Source organism: Carcharhinus amblyrhynchos, chromosome 25 (genome assembly GCF_965287045.1).
Source record: "Carcharhinus amblyrhynchos chromosome 25, sCarAmb.v2.hapA, whole genome shotgun sequence".
Taxonomy (NCBI): Eukaryota; Metazoa; Chordata; class Chondrichthyes; order Carcharhiniformes; family Carcharhinidae; genus Carcharhinus; species Carcharhinus amblyrhynchos.
The window spans coordinates 22,459,087-22,479,334 of NC_137348.1; the positions used below are offsets into that span (position 1 = coordinate 22,459,087).

Genomic DNA, 20,248 nt, shown 5'->3' on the forward strand with positions numbered 1-20,248 from the left:
GGCACTGCCCACCAGGCACTGGGTAGTGCCACGGGGCAGGGTCTGAGTGATGGACCTACTGGGGTTGGGGGGGGTGGGGGCGTGGTTCAGATGGGGGTTGGCTGATCAGTTGGGTGGGGGGGGAAACCACTGCGTACTCTGCACAGTGATTGGTGTTGAAAGGAGGGCGTTGATTGGGGCTGGCTATGGGGGAGGCAGAGGAAGAGGTTGAGCTGGCCGTTGGGGCTGGGAGTGCAGCTCGGAACTGGTCATGGCGGGGGGAGGAGAGGGTTCAGTTCACGTTGGTGAGCGGTTTGCAGGGTCAATCAGTTCAGGTGGGTGGGGAAGGTATTGCAGGCGTAGATCGGTATGGGTAGGTGGGGAGGAGGCCTGCTTTAAGCGTGGCAGCTAGCTGAGAGTAACAGAAGTTGAGTGACAGGCCTCTTTGCTGTCTCAGCAGAGTGCGCCATTGTGCATGTGCTCGTCCCTCTGCTGCTCTCAGCCAGCATTTGGGCAATTTAAGGCCCCAACAACAAGCGAGAAATGGTTTTTGCTTTTTTTTTCACTGTGCATAAGATCGTAGATTTGAACCCACCCTAAAAAAAGGATCAGAAACTCTCCCATTTTCACACTAGCTCTGGACTTAAATTTTTTCCCTTAAGATTGTCTCCTCCCCACCCTCCAATATCTGTTTTTCAGCAAATACTTGAGCAGCAATGTTGCGGGAACACCATCATTTCCACTCCACCACCAGTGTCTTTTTTTTGCTACCGGCATGAATACCATGTAAAATAATGTTTGGTACTGTAGCAGAGGGATATGTTTGTTCCCTTGAGCTGCATGGCAAGGTTAGGATGTCATTTATTTTTATCTGTTCATGGGGCAAGATTGTCTTAATCCAGCCCCTTGTGCTATACCACTCTGATCAAACCAAATTTGTCCTTCGCATTTCTGAAGAAGACTTCTACATTATGGGTTGCTTTGTGTTGTAGGTTCATCTTGAATGTAATTTAAGATCACTAAAAGAAAATGTCATTGTTTGGACAGAAGAGAGCATAATGAAGAGAAAAACCTGCCCACCATTTTGAAATATCACTTGGCCTTTGAGGAGCCCCACTGGGCCCATCTTTCAACAAATTCTGCGTGGGTTCATTTTTTTACATATCTAAATTAAAGTCACTTTGCCATTTAATGACACTTTATTTTATACAACTCTTCAGTTTCAGATTTTCAAATATAGAAACCTATAAAATTTACAACAAAATCTTGCTTTGTAAATAAAAATACACACCACTTATTTTGTTAACATAACTGAATTTTACATATGTTAGCAGAAACGGAGGAGAAAATCATTAAGTAGTTGATGTGCAGTCATGGTATCAGTTTTGAACATTTATAGTGAAGTTCCTCCTGTTTAAGAGCTGAGAAGCTGTTCTGAATATACTTGTATTACCTGCACCAATGTATTCCGTCATGTAATCTCTATGATCAAAATTCCATGTTCATCAAATCTCAAACTTTGTCTCCTTTGATGTTCGCTGATAAATCATGAATGTTATCTTTGTTTCCTAAATAAATTGCTGTGCCTCATGTTTGTGACCTCACTATTTATTCTAATCCATGCAAAATTGTACATACAATTTCAGAATAATTTGCTTGAGGGATTTAAAACTTCTGAAATAGCGTGTTTCATTGAAATCTGTTTAATTCAACCTTGAGAGGTCTGACATTAACCAATTTATTTCACTTGTGAACTTAACATGCCCTTTTCTTAGAGTTTTCAACACCCAATTGCGAATGAAATTATTTTCCTTGTTTGTGCCAACAATGTGCAGGTTAGATACATTGGCCAGGAGAAATTGCCCCTTAGTGTCCAAAAGATGTGCTGGTTGGGTAAATTAGTCATAGTAAATGCACAGGGTTATGGGGATGGACTGGAGGGGAGGGGCCTGGATAGGCTGAGCGAGTGGGCGAGGGCCTGGCAGATGGAGTACAATGTTAGCAAGTGTGAGGTTATCCACTTTGGCAGGAATAATAGTAGGAGGGATTACTATTTAAAGGGCGAAAAGCTGCAGCATGCTACGGGGCAGAGGGACCTGGGGGTCCTTGTGCACAAGTTGCAAAAACCCAGTCTGCAGGTGCAGCAGGTGATCAAGAAGGCGACTGGGATGCTGGCCTTTATAGCGAGGGGGATAGAATATAAAAGCAGGGAGGTCTTGCTGCAACTGTGCAGGGCACTGGTGAGGCCGCAGCTGGAGTACTGTGTGCAGTTTTGGTCGCCGCACTTGCACAAGGATATTTTGGCCTTGGAGGGAGTGCAGAGGAGGTTCACTAGGCTGATACCAGAGATGAGGGGGTTGGACTATGAAGAGAGACTGAATAGACTGGGTCTGTACTCGTTAGAGTTTAGAAGGATGAGGGGGGATCTTATAGAGACGTACAAGATAATGAAGGGGATGGATAGGGTAGAGGTAGAGAGATTCTTCCCGCTCAAAGGACAGCAGGACTAGAGGGCACAGCCTCAAGATAAGGGGGGGACAGTTTAGAACGGAGTTGAGGAGGAACTTCTTCACTTAAAGGGTGGTGAATCTCTGGAATTCTCTGCCCGTTGAAGTGGTGGAGGCCACCACGCTAAGTATATTTAAGACACAGGTAGATAGGTTTTTGGTAGGCAAGGGAATTAAGGGTTATGGGGAGAAAGCGGGAAAGTGGAACTGAGCCACTTCAGATCAGCCATGATCTTATTGAATGGCGGGGCAGGCTCGAAGGGCTAGATGGCCTACTCTTGCTCCTACTTCTCATATGTTCTTGTATTGGTGCCTCATTTGGAGAGTCGGTGGAGTATGATGGGACAAATGCCTCTCTCTGCATTTTAGGGATTCTGTTCGTTCTCCAGTTTGCACCTAAATGAACTAATTTCTACTCTGCAAAATTTCTAACTTGTGCAAAACTCAGCAATGCAAATTCTGGCACATTAGCATACATCCTCATAGATCTGTATAGGTTATCGGCCCTCCAAAATATTACATTTAATCCTTAACTTCAAATGTTTCATGGCTTTACTTGATCTCCGCTATCTCGCCCAGCCTTATGTCTCTTACACATCAGTCCTAGATCTTTACAGTTTAGTGTTACCCCTTTCCCACTTTTTCCCAGCATTGGTGGCAGAATCCACATTTCTCCAATCAGTACTTAGCACTGCTGTCTCACAGCACTAGGGACCTGGGTTTGATTCCAGCCTTGGGTGGCTGTCTGTGTGGAGTTTGTATGCTCCCCCTGTTTCTGTGTGGCTTTCCTCTGGGCGCTCCAGTTTCCCCTCTCAGTCCAAAGGTGTGCAGGTTAGGTGGATTGGACATGCTAACATTGACCTTTAGTGTCCAAAGAGGTGTTGGTTAGATGGATTAGTCATGGTAAATGCGCAGTGTTACAGGGATAGGGCAGGAAGGGTGCGCCTGGGTAACATGCTCTTTCAGAAAGTGAGTGCACTTTCAATAGACTCAATAGACCAAATGGCCTCTTTCTGTACTGTAGGGTTTCTATATTCTCTGGAATTGGCTGCATAATCCTTCCTGCCTCTCCATGATTAAGGGCAGGAGGAATTTACACCCATCACAGATTGCAAGACTCCTGAAAGATTGAGGCTTTAGAAATTCAGAGGTCATTACTTTTATCTGTTAGAGTGCACATGGGCAAAATTGCACCTTTGCTGTTAACTGTATTGTCATAATCCTAAGACTATTCATTTCAGTTGTTAGTACAGTTTCAACACCCGGAGAAACCTTAACTTTATTTTGAGGCTTCTGTGGAACACTTCCACTCGGGATTGTGGCTTGAGGGGTAAACACCACAAGGCTTCTTTCAGGAAAACCGCTCTGGAAGTTAGAATTCAGCTGACTATCGTATGAATCCTGTTTTTTATCTTCATCTTCTGGAAGGGAGGCCTAATTCTCAAACACAGAAATGCAGATAAGGCAATGTCTGTGCTGAGCTTCAGTATTTGTGGACCCATTTTCTTTTTAATTTTTTATGTGTAAAAAGTACATAGACCTAGATTTTGGGGTAGGACTATAGAATTGGCACTGAGGGTTCAGTAAGTTGGGCAGCAACTTGCTGATTTCTGCGTTTGGCTTTATAGTGTGAGTGATGGACGTTACTGTCAGATCTGTCAAGTTCCTCTTGAAGCTGCACTATATTGGTATCACACCAAGAGACTTAGCATTGCAATACATACAATACTGTGAAGTTGCAGTTCTTGCATGATAGAAATCCACCAAGTGTGCCAGAAAAAGCCTTGATTTATTTAAATGATTTTGAATAGTGTTAAAAATATATCAGTTACTACTAAATAACCTTTCTGGCACTGAAAATTTGCTTTTACAAAGTGAAGTCTTATTCCTTCAGATGTTGCTTACTGTTGGAGATTTAATTTAAAACATTCCCTTGCTATCTCTATTTCACTCCTATCTTCCTTTCCACCCCTCTTTATTTCTCTGACTGTACTTAATTTTACATTGAATTAGACATCCCAGTTTATACTTCCCGGTTTAGATTCTCTGTCCCTTGGTAAGGGTCATTCAATTTGATTTGTTAAGGAGTGGCACTATTGTTTATCTGTTCACACAAGCCTGAGAACTCCTGGAGAGGCCACTGTTTGAAATTGTTCTGTAGTTATTGTAAATATAAATTACTGTAAAATTCAGTAGCTAGCTGAAGTGCACTGAACATTGAGCTTCCTGCATTAACCATTTGAAGGCAGAATTTGGCCCAGTGCTTTCAGTTGTACATTCAGTTAGCCATGACTAGATTGTAACTTGATGGAAGTGTGCTTTATTAAATGTAACAATGTCTCTTGGGCTAGTAATAAAGCCAATTTTGGGAGGCTCTCTTTAAAAATATTCTATAGGTTGTTACAGTTGCATTCATTGATGTTGGTGATGATTTTTCACCATCACATTCACATTATACAGTTCAGAACATCGAGGATTGTTTCATAATTAGTACCTTTCTAGAAGCTAATCTAAAGTGGCATCTTCTAGTGAAGCTCTGTGATCTTCTGGAAACTTTTATTGCAAATGCTGTTAATTCATCAGTGTTTTTTAAATGGTTTTGAAGAACACATTTTCCCAGTGAATTGGTTGATATTCTGTTTTTATACTGTTGTAGTGTTGCAAGGTTCCTGTATGCAAGACCATACCAGTGTCATGCAATGAAGACATCCCACAATATTTTACAATGTAATAACTTTCTTGTTTATCAATAACATTACATACCCCATTTCTCTTCAATCCTTTCACATACTGTACAATGTTATTTTCTGGAGGCCTTTTACAATTATTTAGTTCCCAGTGATGAACAATTAGGTGTATTTTAAATATCACTTCAGTTAAAGTAGATTTTTTATATACATGTGCTACAATTGCTTGTTATGTCAGAAAGTTCAAGAATTATTTGTCAGATTAAGGGAATCAGAGTCTAGAAGCATTATTTGCCTTTTATTGTACTCCTTATACCCAATTAATTCAAATTTGCTTTCAATTGATTGCATAAAAAGAATAAAAGATAAATCACATAATATTTAACTAAAATTAGTTCTATTGTGGGACAAGAATTATTACACTTCGCAAATAAAATTACACCCAATGCTCTTTATCTGAAATCTTAAGGCACTACAGTCTATAATATACCTTGTGATCCAGAATCAAGCAAGAGTTATGTACTAACACAAATCACTGATTTCTAGTGCAATCTGTGCAACTCTAAGAGTTGTCATCACCCAGTATATCTTACACAAAAAACACTGCTTCTGAACAGTTCCCTTCATTAATGTTAGTGTACACTTCTCAATATTCCCTACTTATTTGTTTTTCCACTTTTTTTCTATTACACTTCAAGGACTTTTGTGCATCTCATTCATGCCATTGGGTAAGACACCTTGAGGCATGAAAATTAAAATCTTGACCTATGCTGAAACTGACTCTCCTACAACGTGGGGGATGGTTTTTCCACCCACATTTTCTTCCAGCACCTTAAGAAGCCACAAAGGAAAAATGGGAATGAAAATAATAGTTGTTCTAATAAGTACTGGAAGAAACAATGCATTATTTTAACAACTTGAGCTGCGAAGCTTACAGATCTAATACATAACACATTGGGAAAATAAAACAGTCAATATATCAATCAAATCATGCAACATGGCACTAATATTTCCAGTTTGAAATGTTTGTAAAATTTGGAAGTGTTAGATTACATTGCCTGCACTTTTTCTTTCATTTCATTGTACCCCAGTTCACATATACAAAAATATTTCAATAAACGTTTCTCCTATCACCTGAAGAGAAACTCTCATTAATACTCATGTGGCAAACTGACACAACTTTATGATGAAATACATTTTTATAGAGGAGACATCCAAAGGTTATGCAGTGTATGGAGAAACTGCCTTTAATGTTAGAACAAGATGAATGTTCTTGGAAGGCTCTGGTTAAACAGTAATAGTAAATGCTGTAATTAAGAGTATTTGCATTGATAGGGCTCGGAAGTTCTGTAATAAAACTCAGCTGCTAATATGCTGTGTGATGTATTAATTGCAGTTTGAAACAACTACAAAGCAATCAGTATTAACAATAGAGAGTTAGTCTAGCAGCCAACATATCTGAACAGTTAATATTAAAGTTAGCTTTGGGGCTCTTCATGCCACTGCTGCATGTTGCAAATACATATCCAGCATGATTTGCTAACTGTTTGAATATTTCTTCCTCCTCTGTCCTGAATTTCTGATGAAACTGTTTTTCAAAAATGTGCAAAAATAGAGCTTTTTCGTGAATATGAATGTAATCTTGCATGATAAAAATTGCCAGGGAAGAATTAATTAGCTTACAAAAAAGAAATTAATTTTAACACCACATTGGCAGTTCAATAAATGATTCCATTCACCAAAGCAAGAATGGTAGTGCCATTGGTAAAACTATAGCCAAGTACCATCATGGTTATAACTTTAAAATTAATTCCTGACATTTGTTAATCATCTGCCCCTACCATTTTAATGCAGCATATTTTTTGACAATATGTCTACAAAAATGTAACTATAAAGGTGCTCAAAAATCTTAATCTCTTTTCCAGTGTTGGAAGGAAGAAACACAAACATAGTAGGTAGGCCATTTAGCCCTTTGAGCCTGCTCTACCATTCAGTAAGATCATAACTGAACTGTGACCTAACTCCGTATACCTGCATTTGTTCTGTATCCCCTAATACTTCTGGTTAACCCACATTGATCAATCTAAGTTTAAAATGAAAAAATTATATAGTTTCAGTTGCAGCTTGTGGAAGAGTGTTCCAAACTTCTAGTGTACTTTGCTTCTAGAAGTGTTTCCCAACATCATTCCTGAAAAGTTTGACTTGAAATTTTATGCCTCCTAGTCTTACTGGACTGGCTAATTAGCGGAAATAGCTCTTCTCTATTTACCCTCTCTGTTCCTCCTCTTGAAAACTTTGATCAGTTCACTCCTTAACTTGCTAAACTTTGGGGAATGTAGCACCATTTAGTGTGTGATCTTGTAATTTTAAATTTGAAGTCCAGGTATCATTCTGGTGAATCTACATTGTATTCCCCCGAGAGCAATTGTTCTTTCCAAAAATTTGTTGCTCGAACTGTATCGCAAGTTGACAGCACTTGATCCTGAGACTTCATAAGATTTGATGAAAGGCACTGATGATTTAGGAATCCTCTGTAGCCTTTCTCCAAGTTACCAAACAAAGACCAACTGAATCTCACTAAAACTAAATACTGGAAATTTCTTGATAGCAAAAGGGTAGTGGTCTGCACTTTTAAAATTCCTGACATTATTTCTTCCAAAGGGGGGAAAAAGCTTTAGAGAAATGTTTAGTTCCACTGTACATGTAGTTTGATTTACAATTTTAGCTATTTGGCTAATTTCTAAATATCTCAACTGTTTTGCAAAACGCAGAATGAAGTTTGTGCCTGGCAGAAACAACAATTTTTAATTGATTTTATTTTTAATTAAATATTCCTGAAAATGATGGGTCAGATTAGAAAAAGTATTGCATGCACAAGTCGTGCTAGTTTTAGATTCAAAGCATTAAGAACTCCAATGGTTCCTTATTCCGCTAATTGAAATGGATACAATGTAAATCTGAGTACAGAAATTCATTGACTTTCCTAACCTTCAGTTACCACCTTGTTATTCTGCATGATTACCCCCTGTTCTGTGTTCATATTAATTTTATTTCCGCTACATAATTTAGGAATAACATAGAAGATGTGTTCCGTTTCAGAACCCTTGATGACAGTCTTACTGTAAATAGTGGAAACAAAGCAGTTAATTAAAAACTTAAACAATTGGAATTGTCTTGAAAGTAATCAGTCAGAAAAAGTAAAACTGATCTTTTCAGTAGTTAATTTTAGAAGCAGCATTGATTGTAATTCAAGCTGTGTCAAAGAGTCACTGGAGCCATCAGTCATTTAGAGAGTTCTTGGAACTTCTGTGGTGATATTTAGTGTAAAATCACTCCATGCTTTGCAGCTGAGAGCAGCAAATAATTTGATTTTAACCAGTTGCATTCCTCAGATTAATCTACTTCCACACAGTTTAGGTCTTAGCAGCGTAGTCATACTTAGTGTCGGAGCCTAGTTTTAACTGGACTGATGTATTTTGGAATCACTCTTTACCACCTGAAAAGCATGTCATCAGTTCCATGCAGATTAAAACACTTCTGTTTAATTGTCCCCTCTTTTTAAATAGTCAAATGAGCCTTTCCGTTGGTGGAGGCTTTATAATGTTCCACATCTCCACTCTTGCTCCATCCTTTTCCTGCTGACTGGGGCTATAGGTTCCCTGGGTTGCCCTCTTCTTTCTCATTGTGACTGCTAGTACTGTAATGGCAATGACAAAGATGACAAGTCCTCCAGCTGCAGCCACAGACCCAGCGAATATGGGAGCGTAATTTCTCTGGATAGTTCCTTTCTGTTGTTGAACATTACCATTGAGTAAAATGGAAGTGAGAAAATTAAATTGTTTTATTGTTCTTGTCCAACTAAATGTATCTGGACTCGAAAGATGATATTTTTCACCAAACAGCAGTTATGAAATAAAATAGGTGGGGACACAGTGTGCCAATAATAACTATTGATGCAACAATATAAGTACTTTCAAGCTGTGTATAGATTTGATGATAGTCAACATGTCTTTGACCAGATGTGAAAAACAGAAGGCAATGAATTAGTCCCAAAGAAGATTAGATTTACCCATTTGCACAAGGAGCACCATCACCTAATATTAACATGAAACCCTTTCCCAGCATAAATGCACCTGAAAAAATTGTCTCCTCAATTAACATACAGCTTGTTTTTTTTAATATAACATAAACTTCAGTTTCAAGGTTGCATAGTATTGTACCTTTTTTAAGGAAACATGGTTCATTCAAGACACAAGTTACTTTAAAAATTCACTTAAATAAATGAAAAAATCCACCATAATTTCACATGTCAGAACATAAGCTTATTTAAAAGCTTTGTAGTAAATGCAAGATGCTGACGAAGGATTAGAATAATCAGTGAAATCTGTTTCTGAGATGGATGTAATTTTAGTGGGGTGATGTTGCATTGTTTCATTATATTCATGGGAATGCTTGAATCTGTCTTGGTTGACTTCAGTAGATTAAAAAGTCACTTCATTCATGTGGCATTACAATGAGCAGCACACGTGGTGTGAATTTAAGTTTCACCAGTTGGATTTACTGTGAGAAAATTACACAGCCAATATAAATTGGATATCAATCTCCTGATGAAGCAGATGCCTGGAATGAGAGAATTTGCTTGTTGTTTCAGCAGAAATCAGTAGTTGTCAGCAGGCATATTATTGAAGAAATGCTACCTGTGATGTCAGATATGAGGTCTACTCAATATAAGAGCATCTTTTTTCTCTAAACGTTCAATCAAGTAATCATATCAAACGCTCTTCGGGTGGCACTTTAAGAACGCTATCCATTTCCAGTCGAGCCCCCGCCACTTCCTGTTGGCTTGGATTGTACGTCCCTTCTGTCTGGCGCTTTTTACGTGCAGTAAGAACCACAAAAATAAGAGCTATTACAATCAGCAGCACACTCCCACACACCACTGGCACAGCTATTGCCAGTAGCGGAACAGGGTCGGCCTTTTTCCCTCTCTGTAAAGATAATGGGAGACAATAAGTGGCCACAAACTGCTGCAGAATCTGTTAAATGTATTTTTCACAGTATCCTCTTCATCACCATAAAAATTAGCTAAAAGTTGTATGACGCAGATACCAGAAGCAAAAGTGCAACAAACAATGAATTGGACAGACGGGAATTATACTGAGCATAGTTAATAAACAGCAATGATATTGTGAAGATAACTAATTAATAATGTGGCTTGAATTACCTTAAGTGATATTGATCTATGCCAGTGGCACTTGAGATCTGTTCAGGGAAAATATGGCTGTCTTTCCCCCTCACCCGTCCAGATACATACTTGAATGATCTACTCGCACATTAACAGTAGAATATCCCACATTCAGTGGGTTCATATGCAATTGAAGCAATTGATGTACAGTTATACTTATTATGTGGAACAAAAGGAAACCTTTTGCCATTAATTGAGTACTGAGTGCCTATAAATTTCCAGTTTTTTAATGTGATGAATAACTAACAGCATACATAAACCCATGTCAGAGTAGTTCTGGCAACATTTCTGTTTCTGGCGCTTTCAATGCATTTATTTTTATCATTAGTCATTATATTTAGCCTTGCTTGTGCATCTTACAGTGCTCCATTTGATTAAGCAATTTTAAGTATATCTATCCCTCAATTTACTAGATCAATTGCTCATAAATCTCTCAGAAACGCAATATATAGAATTTAATGCAATACCTTGTAATACACAATAAATACTTTAACTATGAAAGGTGAAATCTACTGATTTTCTTGTCTATCTTGATTCTCATTCTTGCCACGTGAATTGATTTCTCTTGGGAAAATGATTTTCATAATATCTAAAGCTCCAAAGGGTCTAATTGAGTCAGTAACTACCTTTGAACTGGTAACCACTTTCTTAAAATTTCAACTGAAACTAAGATCTGAATTGCTTGAATCTAGAAGTCAATTCTAGGATGAAATCCATCAGGATGTGGAGACTTATCAGCCCGCAGCTCCATTGAGCAGGTTGTTCACATGGGTAGGTTAAAGAGATTGGGCTTTTTTCCACTGAAGTTTAGAAGAGTAAGGGCTGGCTTGATTGAAGTATTTAACAACCTGAGTGGTAGTGACAAGGTGGAAGTTGAAAGTATGTTTCCGCTTGTAGGTGCGTCCAGAACTAGGGGGCGTTGTTCAAAAATTAGGGCTTGCCCTTATAGGACATAGATGAGGAGAAATTCCTTTCTCTGAGGATTGTATGACTTTGGGACACTCTGCCTCAGAAGACAGTGGAAGTGGGGTCATAATATCTTTAAGGTGCAGGTAGATAGATTCTTGTTAGGCAAGTGCATCAATGGTAATCAGAGAATATGGAACTGTCACATAACAGCCATGATTTTATTGACTAGCAAAAGCTTTTGACAGGGTCCCTCATGGCAGACTGGCGCAGAAGGTGAAGTTGCATGGAATCAGAGATGAGCTGGCAAGGTGGATACAAAACTGGCTCGGTCAAAGAAGACAGAGAGTAGCAGTGGAAGGGTGCGTTTCTGAATGGAGGGCTGTGACAAGTGGTGTTCTTCAGGGATCAGTGCTGGGACCTTTACTGTTTGTAATATATATAAATGATTTGGAGGAAAATGTAACTGGATTGATTAGTAAGTTTGCGGACGACACAAAGGTTGGTGGATTTGCAGATAGCAATGAGGATCATCAGAGGATACAGCAGGATGTAGGTCAGTTGAAAACTTGGGCGGAGAGATGGCAGATGGAGTTTAATCCAGACAAATGTGAGGTAATGCATTTTGGAAGGTCAGGAAATATACAGTAAGTGGCAGAACCTTTGAGTATTGATAGGCAAAGGGATCTGGGTGTACAAGTACACAGGTCACTGAAAGTGGCAATGCAGGTGGAGAAGGTAGTCAAGAAGGCATTTGGCATGCTTTCCTTCATTGGCCAGGATATTGATTTTAAAAATCAGCATGTCATGTTGCAGCTTTATAGAACCTTAGTTAGGCCACACTTGGAATATAGTGTTCAATTCTGGTTGCCACACTACCAGAAGGATGTGGAGGCTTTGGAGAGGGTACAGAAAAGATTTACCAGGATGTTGCCTGGTATGGAGGGCATTAGCTATGAGGAGAGGTTGGAGAAACTAGGTTTGTTCTCACTGGAGCAACGGAGGTTGAGGGGAGACCAGATAGAAGTCTACAAGATTATGAGAGGCATGGACAGAGTAGATAGAAGCTTTTTCCCAGGGCGGAAGCGTCAATTGCCAGTGGGCATAGGTTTAAGGTGCGAGGGGCAAGTTTAAAGGAGATGTACAAGGCAGATTTTTTTAACACAGAGTGGTGGATGCCTGGAACTCATTGTCAAGGTAGTGGAAGCGGATACGGTAGTGACTTTTAAGGAGTGCCTTGACAAGTGCATGAATAGGCTGGGAATAGAGGGATATGGTCCCCGGAAGGGTAGGACGTTTTAATTAAATTGGGCAGCATGGTCTGTAGGATTGGTCGGGCCAAGGGGCCGTTCCTGTGCTGCAATTTTGTTTATTCTTTGTTCAGAGCAAACTCGAATGACTGAAAGGCCGACTACTGCTCCTATTTTGTATGTTTGTAGAAGTACTGCAGCTAAACCTGGCCCCTGCCATTCTCACAGCGGCTGGATTCTAAATTTCACATCCATGATTCACAGAGACAGCTGCCCATATAAATCAGGAGCTGCCGCCACTCCTGATTTTGGTGAGATTGGGGTCTGAAACATTAAATGTACAGATTAGACTGGAAGTCTAAGCCTTATGAATTTGTTTTGATAGCCAGGGTATCCTTTTGGATTATGGTTCTAGGATACCTTTGGGAGAGGTAAAGAATTCTTTGGGGTAGGTCAGATGTCCTTTGAGATTGTTAAAAGTACATATGACTGTGTGTAAGAAATGTATAACTCATTGGAGTTGAAGAAGAATTGTCAAGCTGTCAAAGAACTGCTAAAGCTCATTGAAACAATCAGAGTGTCAATAGATAGAATTCTGCTGAGCTTTAATTTTTTTTAAAATGTGTGGCATCTTAAAAAAAAAGTCTCCTATTTAACTCTTGTCAACATAAGCCTGAGGATCATCATTGTAGGATTTGTACTGCATGGATGACTTTACAACCTTACAGGCACCCCATATTGGTAATGTTAAGTGAGCAGTTTCTAGACAGTTCCAAGTGGTCATAAGAGAGTCAATACTTAAGTGAAATGTTTGTTTTCATTAGAGATTCATTGAAGGAATTTTTCAATATTTTTAATAGTGATGTAATAGTATTTTATGTCAGCATGGTCTCTGAGATCTGCCCATACTAGTTGAGTGGCATGGAACAGGTAAGGACAAAGGGTGGTAAGTGTGGGTGCATGGGTTGGCATGAGATGGCACTAAGTTGGCATAGGGCTACTAAGGGCTGTAAGGAGGAATGGGGGTTGGGTTGGCATAGTGGATATGAGGGGTGGTTGGAGAGGGTGCAGGTTGGCATGGAGAGTTTGAGGGTCGATGGAGGTAGAGGTGGCATAGGTTAGCATGGATGGGAATGGGGAGTGTGTGAGGGGCTGGAGGGCTGTTTTTTTTTAATTCTGCAATATTTGTCCTTTTATTTCTTGGTTTCAGATCACTTAACTGTTTAAAATAAAGCAGGGCATCTATTGTTTTCCTGCAAAACATTTTGGTTACTTTTTCTGCCCATTCAAGTTTCAATGATGCATCTGTGTCAGAGAATTCTAATGCTTCATGTTCTATGGATATTGCTTTAATTCCGTTACTTCTAACCATTAATCTTCTGACTGCAAGTAGCATCAGTTGGCATTCTTGATAGATTTGACCAGTGAAGCTGTAAAGCGCCTCAAGTCTGTAACTGGTGCAATCCTGATGAGGATTGGAATTATTCTTTGCATTCGGCTAATGTGTCTCTTTACGGCAAGTTAATGAATACAAAGTTATAATTTACTGGAACTTTCCCACAGACTTTGACTATGAATCTAACTGATATCTCTCTTTTCCTTCTGTGGCATTGGTACTACCTGCAATTTGCAGTGGGCATTTAAAAGCAAGAACCAAATATTAACATTATTTATTCTAGGTAATTTATGTTCTGGATCACGGTTTAATTTACTGGGAAAGTTTTCCTTCTGATCCTTGCTGCCACACTTAGTCAAGGGCAATCACTTGTACCTTAATTCCGGTGTTTGTGCCCATGTTTGGGTCAGGGCTGTAATAATCAGGGATGGAGCCAATTCCGATAACACAATACGTGTTATCAGGAAGTACTTGCTCCCTGATTGCTAATTCCTTCCTGCTGCTGATTGTGCAGTAATTGGAACATCAGATTTGTCCATTTTGAGCATAACTGGGACAATTTGCCACATTTTAATACGGATGCCAATGTTGCTAGTCGATCAGAATCATTTGACTAGGGGCATGGCTAATTCTGGAGCACAGCCAGGATGCTGCAAGAGCCCATAGCCTTTGATGAATCCAGCATTCTCCTATTTGACAATGTCACGTGGATTGGGTGAACACTGTCATCTGTGATGAAGCATTGGGGAGGTCATAAGCATCATCCGCTTTGCTTTTGTCATGTGGAGGCTAAGTAAGTCCCAAATACAATGCCAAGCTTAATCATTGAATAGAGCTAAGAAAAATGTCTTGATAAGCCACTGCTCTCAGACTTGAAAACAGACATTTCCAGTGTCATTCCAATAGATGGTACAGGTTCACACAAATAAACATGTATTGTTAACTTATTGTAGGCAGGAATGCAATGCAAATGTGTTAATAAGTGTGCAGAGGAAATGTAAACTTAACATCATTGGACAGTGAGTGGACAGGTGAGATACCAATTTTTAAAATTTTATTTATTAGTGCCACAAGTAGGCTTACACAGCAGTAAAGTTACTATGAAAATCCTATAGTTGCCACACTCCAATGCCTGTTCAGGTACACGAGGGAGAACTTAGCATGGCCAATGCACCTAACCAGCAGCACATGGGAGAAAACCAGAGGAAACCCACACAGACAAGGGGAGAACGTGCAGACTCCACACAGACAGTGACCCCAAGCCGATAGTCGAACCTGGGTCCTGGCACTATGAGGCAGCAGTGCTCATTAACTACTGCGCCATCATGCAATCCAGCATCAGTCCAACTTTCTGTCCTTGTCTGGGGCATATTTAAATCATCATTCTAAAAATATTCAAGAGGCTGAACTTTGAATGGGATGCTTACTGTTTGTGGATTTGGAAGTTATAGGTTTCTGCTTTGCTGCAGATAAAATCCCATTTGGTAAATGATTGGGCTTGATCGTCTTAATTGGGCCCCAGAACAGGGCTACTGAAGCCCTGCAGGTTGGCTGTAGAAGACTGAATCCAGCTGTACAGCCACACTTATGCATTTAAATATACAGCATAATGAACTATTTTTATGCACAAATAATAGATGTTTCACAATAATGCTGATTCAATAAAAGCTTCAGCAAGGTTTGCACTGTCAACAAGGTGATGCATTTTCCTACTGATAAACAACGGGAGTTAATAGTTGACCTCAGTGGAATAAGGACTTCATAAGGAGGCAATATCAGTTAAGCAAACCAGCAGCTCTTCTTTACTAAAATTCTCAATGCAGTCATTTTTCCAAACTAACACAGACTGCATTGTTAACACATTTCTTAAACAGACTTTGATATTTGGTTTTCTAATGCATTTTGTTTAATGCTGATACTAAAATACCTTTTACAATGCCTTTACACTGTTGACAAATGGGAGCAATTGGGGCAATTGACAGTAATTGCTTCATACTGTCTACTACAGACACAAGAGTCTCATAATTTTGCCAAAAAGTTAAACTGGAATTCTATAACACCATTCATCCACTTTTTGAATTTCAAGCAAATAGGTTTTTAATTATTTTACAATTCAAACTTAGCTTAATGCTAATTGTGAGGCTTTGTTAGCAGCACAAAAATCATTGTGGTTACAGCAGAGAAAGAAGCCACGCAAATCTTTGCCAAGATATTCTTATTTTACCCATTTTATATTAAAATTGCAAGTCACAACAATGAGCTACGATCATTTATTCTTTCTTGAGACAATAGCAATTCTTAATTTCTATTAATTTGTAAGAATGTTTGTTTTATATTCTGTTCAGTTTTGGATATTGTGATATGACCTATTATGTGCCGTCAACTATAGGGGACAGCTTTGTCTACCTTATCCAAGCCTATCATAATCTTATACACCCCTATCAAATCTCTCCTTGATCTCCTTTGTTCTAAGAAGAACAACCTCACTTCTTCATCCTCATCTTGTAGCTATTTCATTCTGGTAAATCTCCTCTGCATTGTCTCAAGTGTAAAACATCAATGGCTAGTTGGTAAGAAAAAAAATCCAAACACATGATTTTACTGCATCAACCATTGGCCATGCTAAATTGTCTCTCAGTGCACCTGAACGCGCTCCGGACAGTGGCAACTAAGGGATTTTCACAGTAACTTCATCACAGAGTTAATGTAAGCCTACTTGTGACAGTAATAATAAATAAACTTAAACTTCAAGTTAATATAATATGAATTCGTATCAATAATTTCCCAATCATATTTTCAACATTATGATCACTTAATTGTTGTGCAGAAGTGAAAATTAGAAACAGCAGTTTCTGTCTATTCCAGATTTTAAAATAGATATTTAAAGGGCATATTTTTACTTTATACCTTTTGCAAGTTGGTTGGAAAAATTTACATGTGAGCCAATTGTCAGCAAGTAAATTGCTTCAAAATATTTTCTGTACAACTTAATATAGTAGAGGAGTTTAATGGATAAGAGTTACTATTCAAATTTATTATACTCTTGGTGTTAAATATTGAGATTATATATAATTACTATTTGCTTTGATACTTAAGTTTGAATGGCCCAGTATTGAAACAGCATGAAGCAAAACACTGTTGCTTAAGACCATAACCCTGCATATTTATTTTGAATTGAATCATGGAACCTCAGTTTTTTTTAATTGAAAACCACATTATTGTGTTCCCAGGTTTTTTCCACCTTGAAACCCCATGCTGATTTTCACACGCATGTGGGAATTCAACACGGCATTAAATGATTATTTGAAAAGAAATAATGTACAGGGGTACGGGGAAAAGGCAGGTGAATGACATTAAGAGAAAATGCTCATTTGTAGAGCCAGTGCCGACACAGTGGGCCAAATGGTCTCCTTCTGCACCATAACAATTCTGTGATGTGTAGAAGTTACATTGTTTTCCTTGTTATAAAAATAATTTAACATTCAAAATAATCAACTTTGTTCATTCGGCATTAGACGTTTTGTATGTGTATTATAACTATTCATAGCAGAATAGTGGATCCGTGAAAACCTGGCCCTGACACCAGAAGCTGAATACATTTCATACTACATAACTTTCCAGGTTTCTTTTAAGTGTCACCTGCCGCTCAGTTGCTAGCATTCTCACCAGTGAGTCACATGATTACAAGGTTCAAGTCCCACTTTAGCATTTTAATCTAGGCTGACTCTCCAGTGCAATACTGAGGAAGCACTATGCTGCTGGAGGTGCTGTTGTTTAGATGGGACATTAAACTGAGACCCCACCTGTCTGCTTGGGTGGGTGGAAAAAAATCCCATGGCACAGTTTCAAAGAAGAGCAGGGGAGCTATTCCTGGTGTCCTGGCTAATATTTATCTCTCAATCAACATCACAGAAAAATAGATTCTCCATTGACTGCATCCCACTCTGCCACTAACCCGTGTCAGGAGAGTGTCATCAGCTGGACCAGGGTGTCCTACTGGCATGAACAGCTGGAACATTCCAGTATAAGTTTGTATCTCATAATAGAGTTCAACTGAGTTAAGATCGAATCTAGAAAGAAATAAAATCTCAATTTTCTGTTGATTCTGGAAAGACCATAAATGAATTTAGTTAAGTTCAATCCTCTTCGTTTAGGCATATAAAAAAGGCACTATTACAATAATATTGGAAGATTTCAATATGTAGGTGAACTGGGAAAATCTGGTAGGTAGTGGATTCCAAGAAAAGGGATTTGTGGAATATCTAAGATTTTTTTTGGAATAGCTTGTGACAGAACCTACTAGGGAACAGGCAATTCTGGATTTGGTGATGTGTAATGAGGCAGACTTGACTAGGGAACTTAAAGAACAAAGAAAATTACAGCACAGGAACAGGCCCTTCGGCCCACCAAGCATGCACCGACCACGCTGCCCAACTGAACTAAAACCCTCTACCCTTCCGGGGACCATATCCCTCTATTCCCATCCTATTCATGTATTTGTCCAGATGTCCCTTAAAACATTGCTGTTGTATCTGCTTCCACTTCCTCCTCCAGCAGTGAATTCCAGGTACCCACCACTCTCTCTCTAAAAATATTGCCTTGCACATCTCCTTTAAACATTGCCCCTTGCATCTTAAACCTATGCCCTTAGTAATTGACTCTTCCACTCTGTTCATTCCCTTCATAATCTTGTAGACTTCTATCAGGTCACCCCTCAACCTCTATTGTTCCAGTGAAACTAAACCAAATTTCTCCAACCTTTCCTCATAGCTAGTGCCCTCCATATCAGGCAGCATCCTGGTAAATCTTTTTTGTACCCTCTCCAAAGCCTCCACATCTTTCTGGTAGTGTGGCGACCAGAATTGAATGCTATATTCCAAGTGCGATCTAACTAAGGTTCTATAAAGCTGCAACATGACTTGCCAATTTTTAAACTCAGTGTCCTGACCGATAAAGGCAAGCGTGCCACATGCCTTCTTGACTACCTTCTCCACCTGCATTACTGCTTTCAGTGACCTGTCTACCTGTACACCCAGATCCCTCTGCCTATCAATACTCTTAAGGGTTCTGTCATTTACTGTGTATTTCCTATCTGTATTAGATCTTCCAAAATGCATTACCTCACACATGTCCGGATTAAACTCCATCTATCCGTCCAAGTCTCCAACTGATTTATATCCTGCTATAAGGTGAAGGAACCCGCGGGAGCAGTGACCACAATATAATAGAATTCAGTTTGAGAGGGACAAGCTGGAATTAGATGGAAAGGTATTACAATTAAATAAAGGTAACTACAAAGACATGAGGGAGGAGCTGCCCAGAGTTGATTGGAAAGGGAGCCTAGCAGGGAAGACAGTGGAACAGCAATGGCAGGAGTTTTGAGAGTTATTTGGGAGGCACAACAAAAATTCATGCCAAGGGGAGGACAAGGGTTGATAAGGGAAGTCAAGGAAAGCATAAAAGCAAAAGGAGTAAGGGAGGAGAAGATGAAATATGAGAGTAGGGTTCTGAAGGAAATGGCAGAGGTGATAGTGGATGCCTTAGTGATTAATTTCCAAACCTCGCTGGATTCCGGGGAAGTGCCAGAAGATTGGAAAACGGCTAATGTTACGCCGCTGTTTAAAAAGGGTAGCAGGCAAAAGGCAGGGAATTATAAGCTGGTTAGTTTAATATCTGTTGTAGGAAAAATGCTGGAATCCAACATCAAAGAAGAAATAGCGAGGCACCTTGAGAAGAATTGTTTGATAGAGCAGACGCAGCACGGATTCGTTAAGGGGAAGTCGTGTCTGACGAATTTATTGGAATTCTGTGAGGATGTGACTAGTGTGGTGGGAGGGGAACCGGTGGATGTGGTGTTTCTCGATTTTCAGAAGGCGTTTGATAAGGTGCCGCACAAAAGGTTGCTGCAGAAGGTTAGGGGGCATGGAGTTGGGGGTAAGGTGTTAGCGTGGATAGAGGATTGGCTGTCTAATAGGAGGCAGAGAGTAGGTATCAATGGGTGCTATTCGGATTGGCGGTTGGTGACTAGCGGAGTACCCCAGGGATCGGTGCTGGGACCTCAGCTATTTACCATTTATATAGATGATCTGGAGGAGGGAGCTGAGTGTAGGGTGTCGAAATTTGCTGATGACACAAAGATAAGTGGAAAAGCAAATTGTGCAGAGGGTGTGGAAAGTCTGCAGAGGGATCTAGATAGGCTAAGCGAGTGGGCGAGGACCTGGCAGATGGAGTACAATGTTACCAAGTGTGAGGTTATCCACTTTGGCAGGAATAATAGC

General features: G+C 39.6%; 1 protein-coding gene across 4 annotated transcripts in view; it reads right to left on the reverse strand.

Annotated features, from left to right (window-relative positions):
* LOC145358179 (protein crumbs homolog 1-like) overlaps positions 1-20,248 on the reverse strand; it is a 243,980-nt gene that overhangs the window by 52,267 nt on the left and 171,465 nt on the right. For 2 of the 4 annotated variants that reach the window (XM_080211930.1, XM_080211928.1), the window contains one exon: positions 8,852-10,161. The exons of 1 other annotated variant lie outside the window; for it this stretch is intronic. In XM_080211930.1, the coding sequence (XP_080068056.1) occupies positions 9,940-10,161 (222 nt within the window). In that variant the 3' untranslated portion in view covers positions 8,852-9,939. Of the gene's footprint in view, positions 1-1,199; positions 10,162-20,248 lie in introns of those variants that run through there. One more of the 4 variants, XM_080211929.1, reaches the window with a different exon arrangement.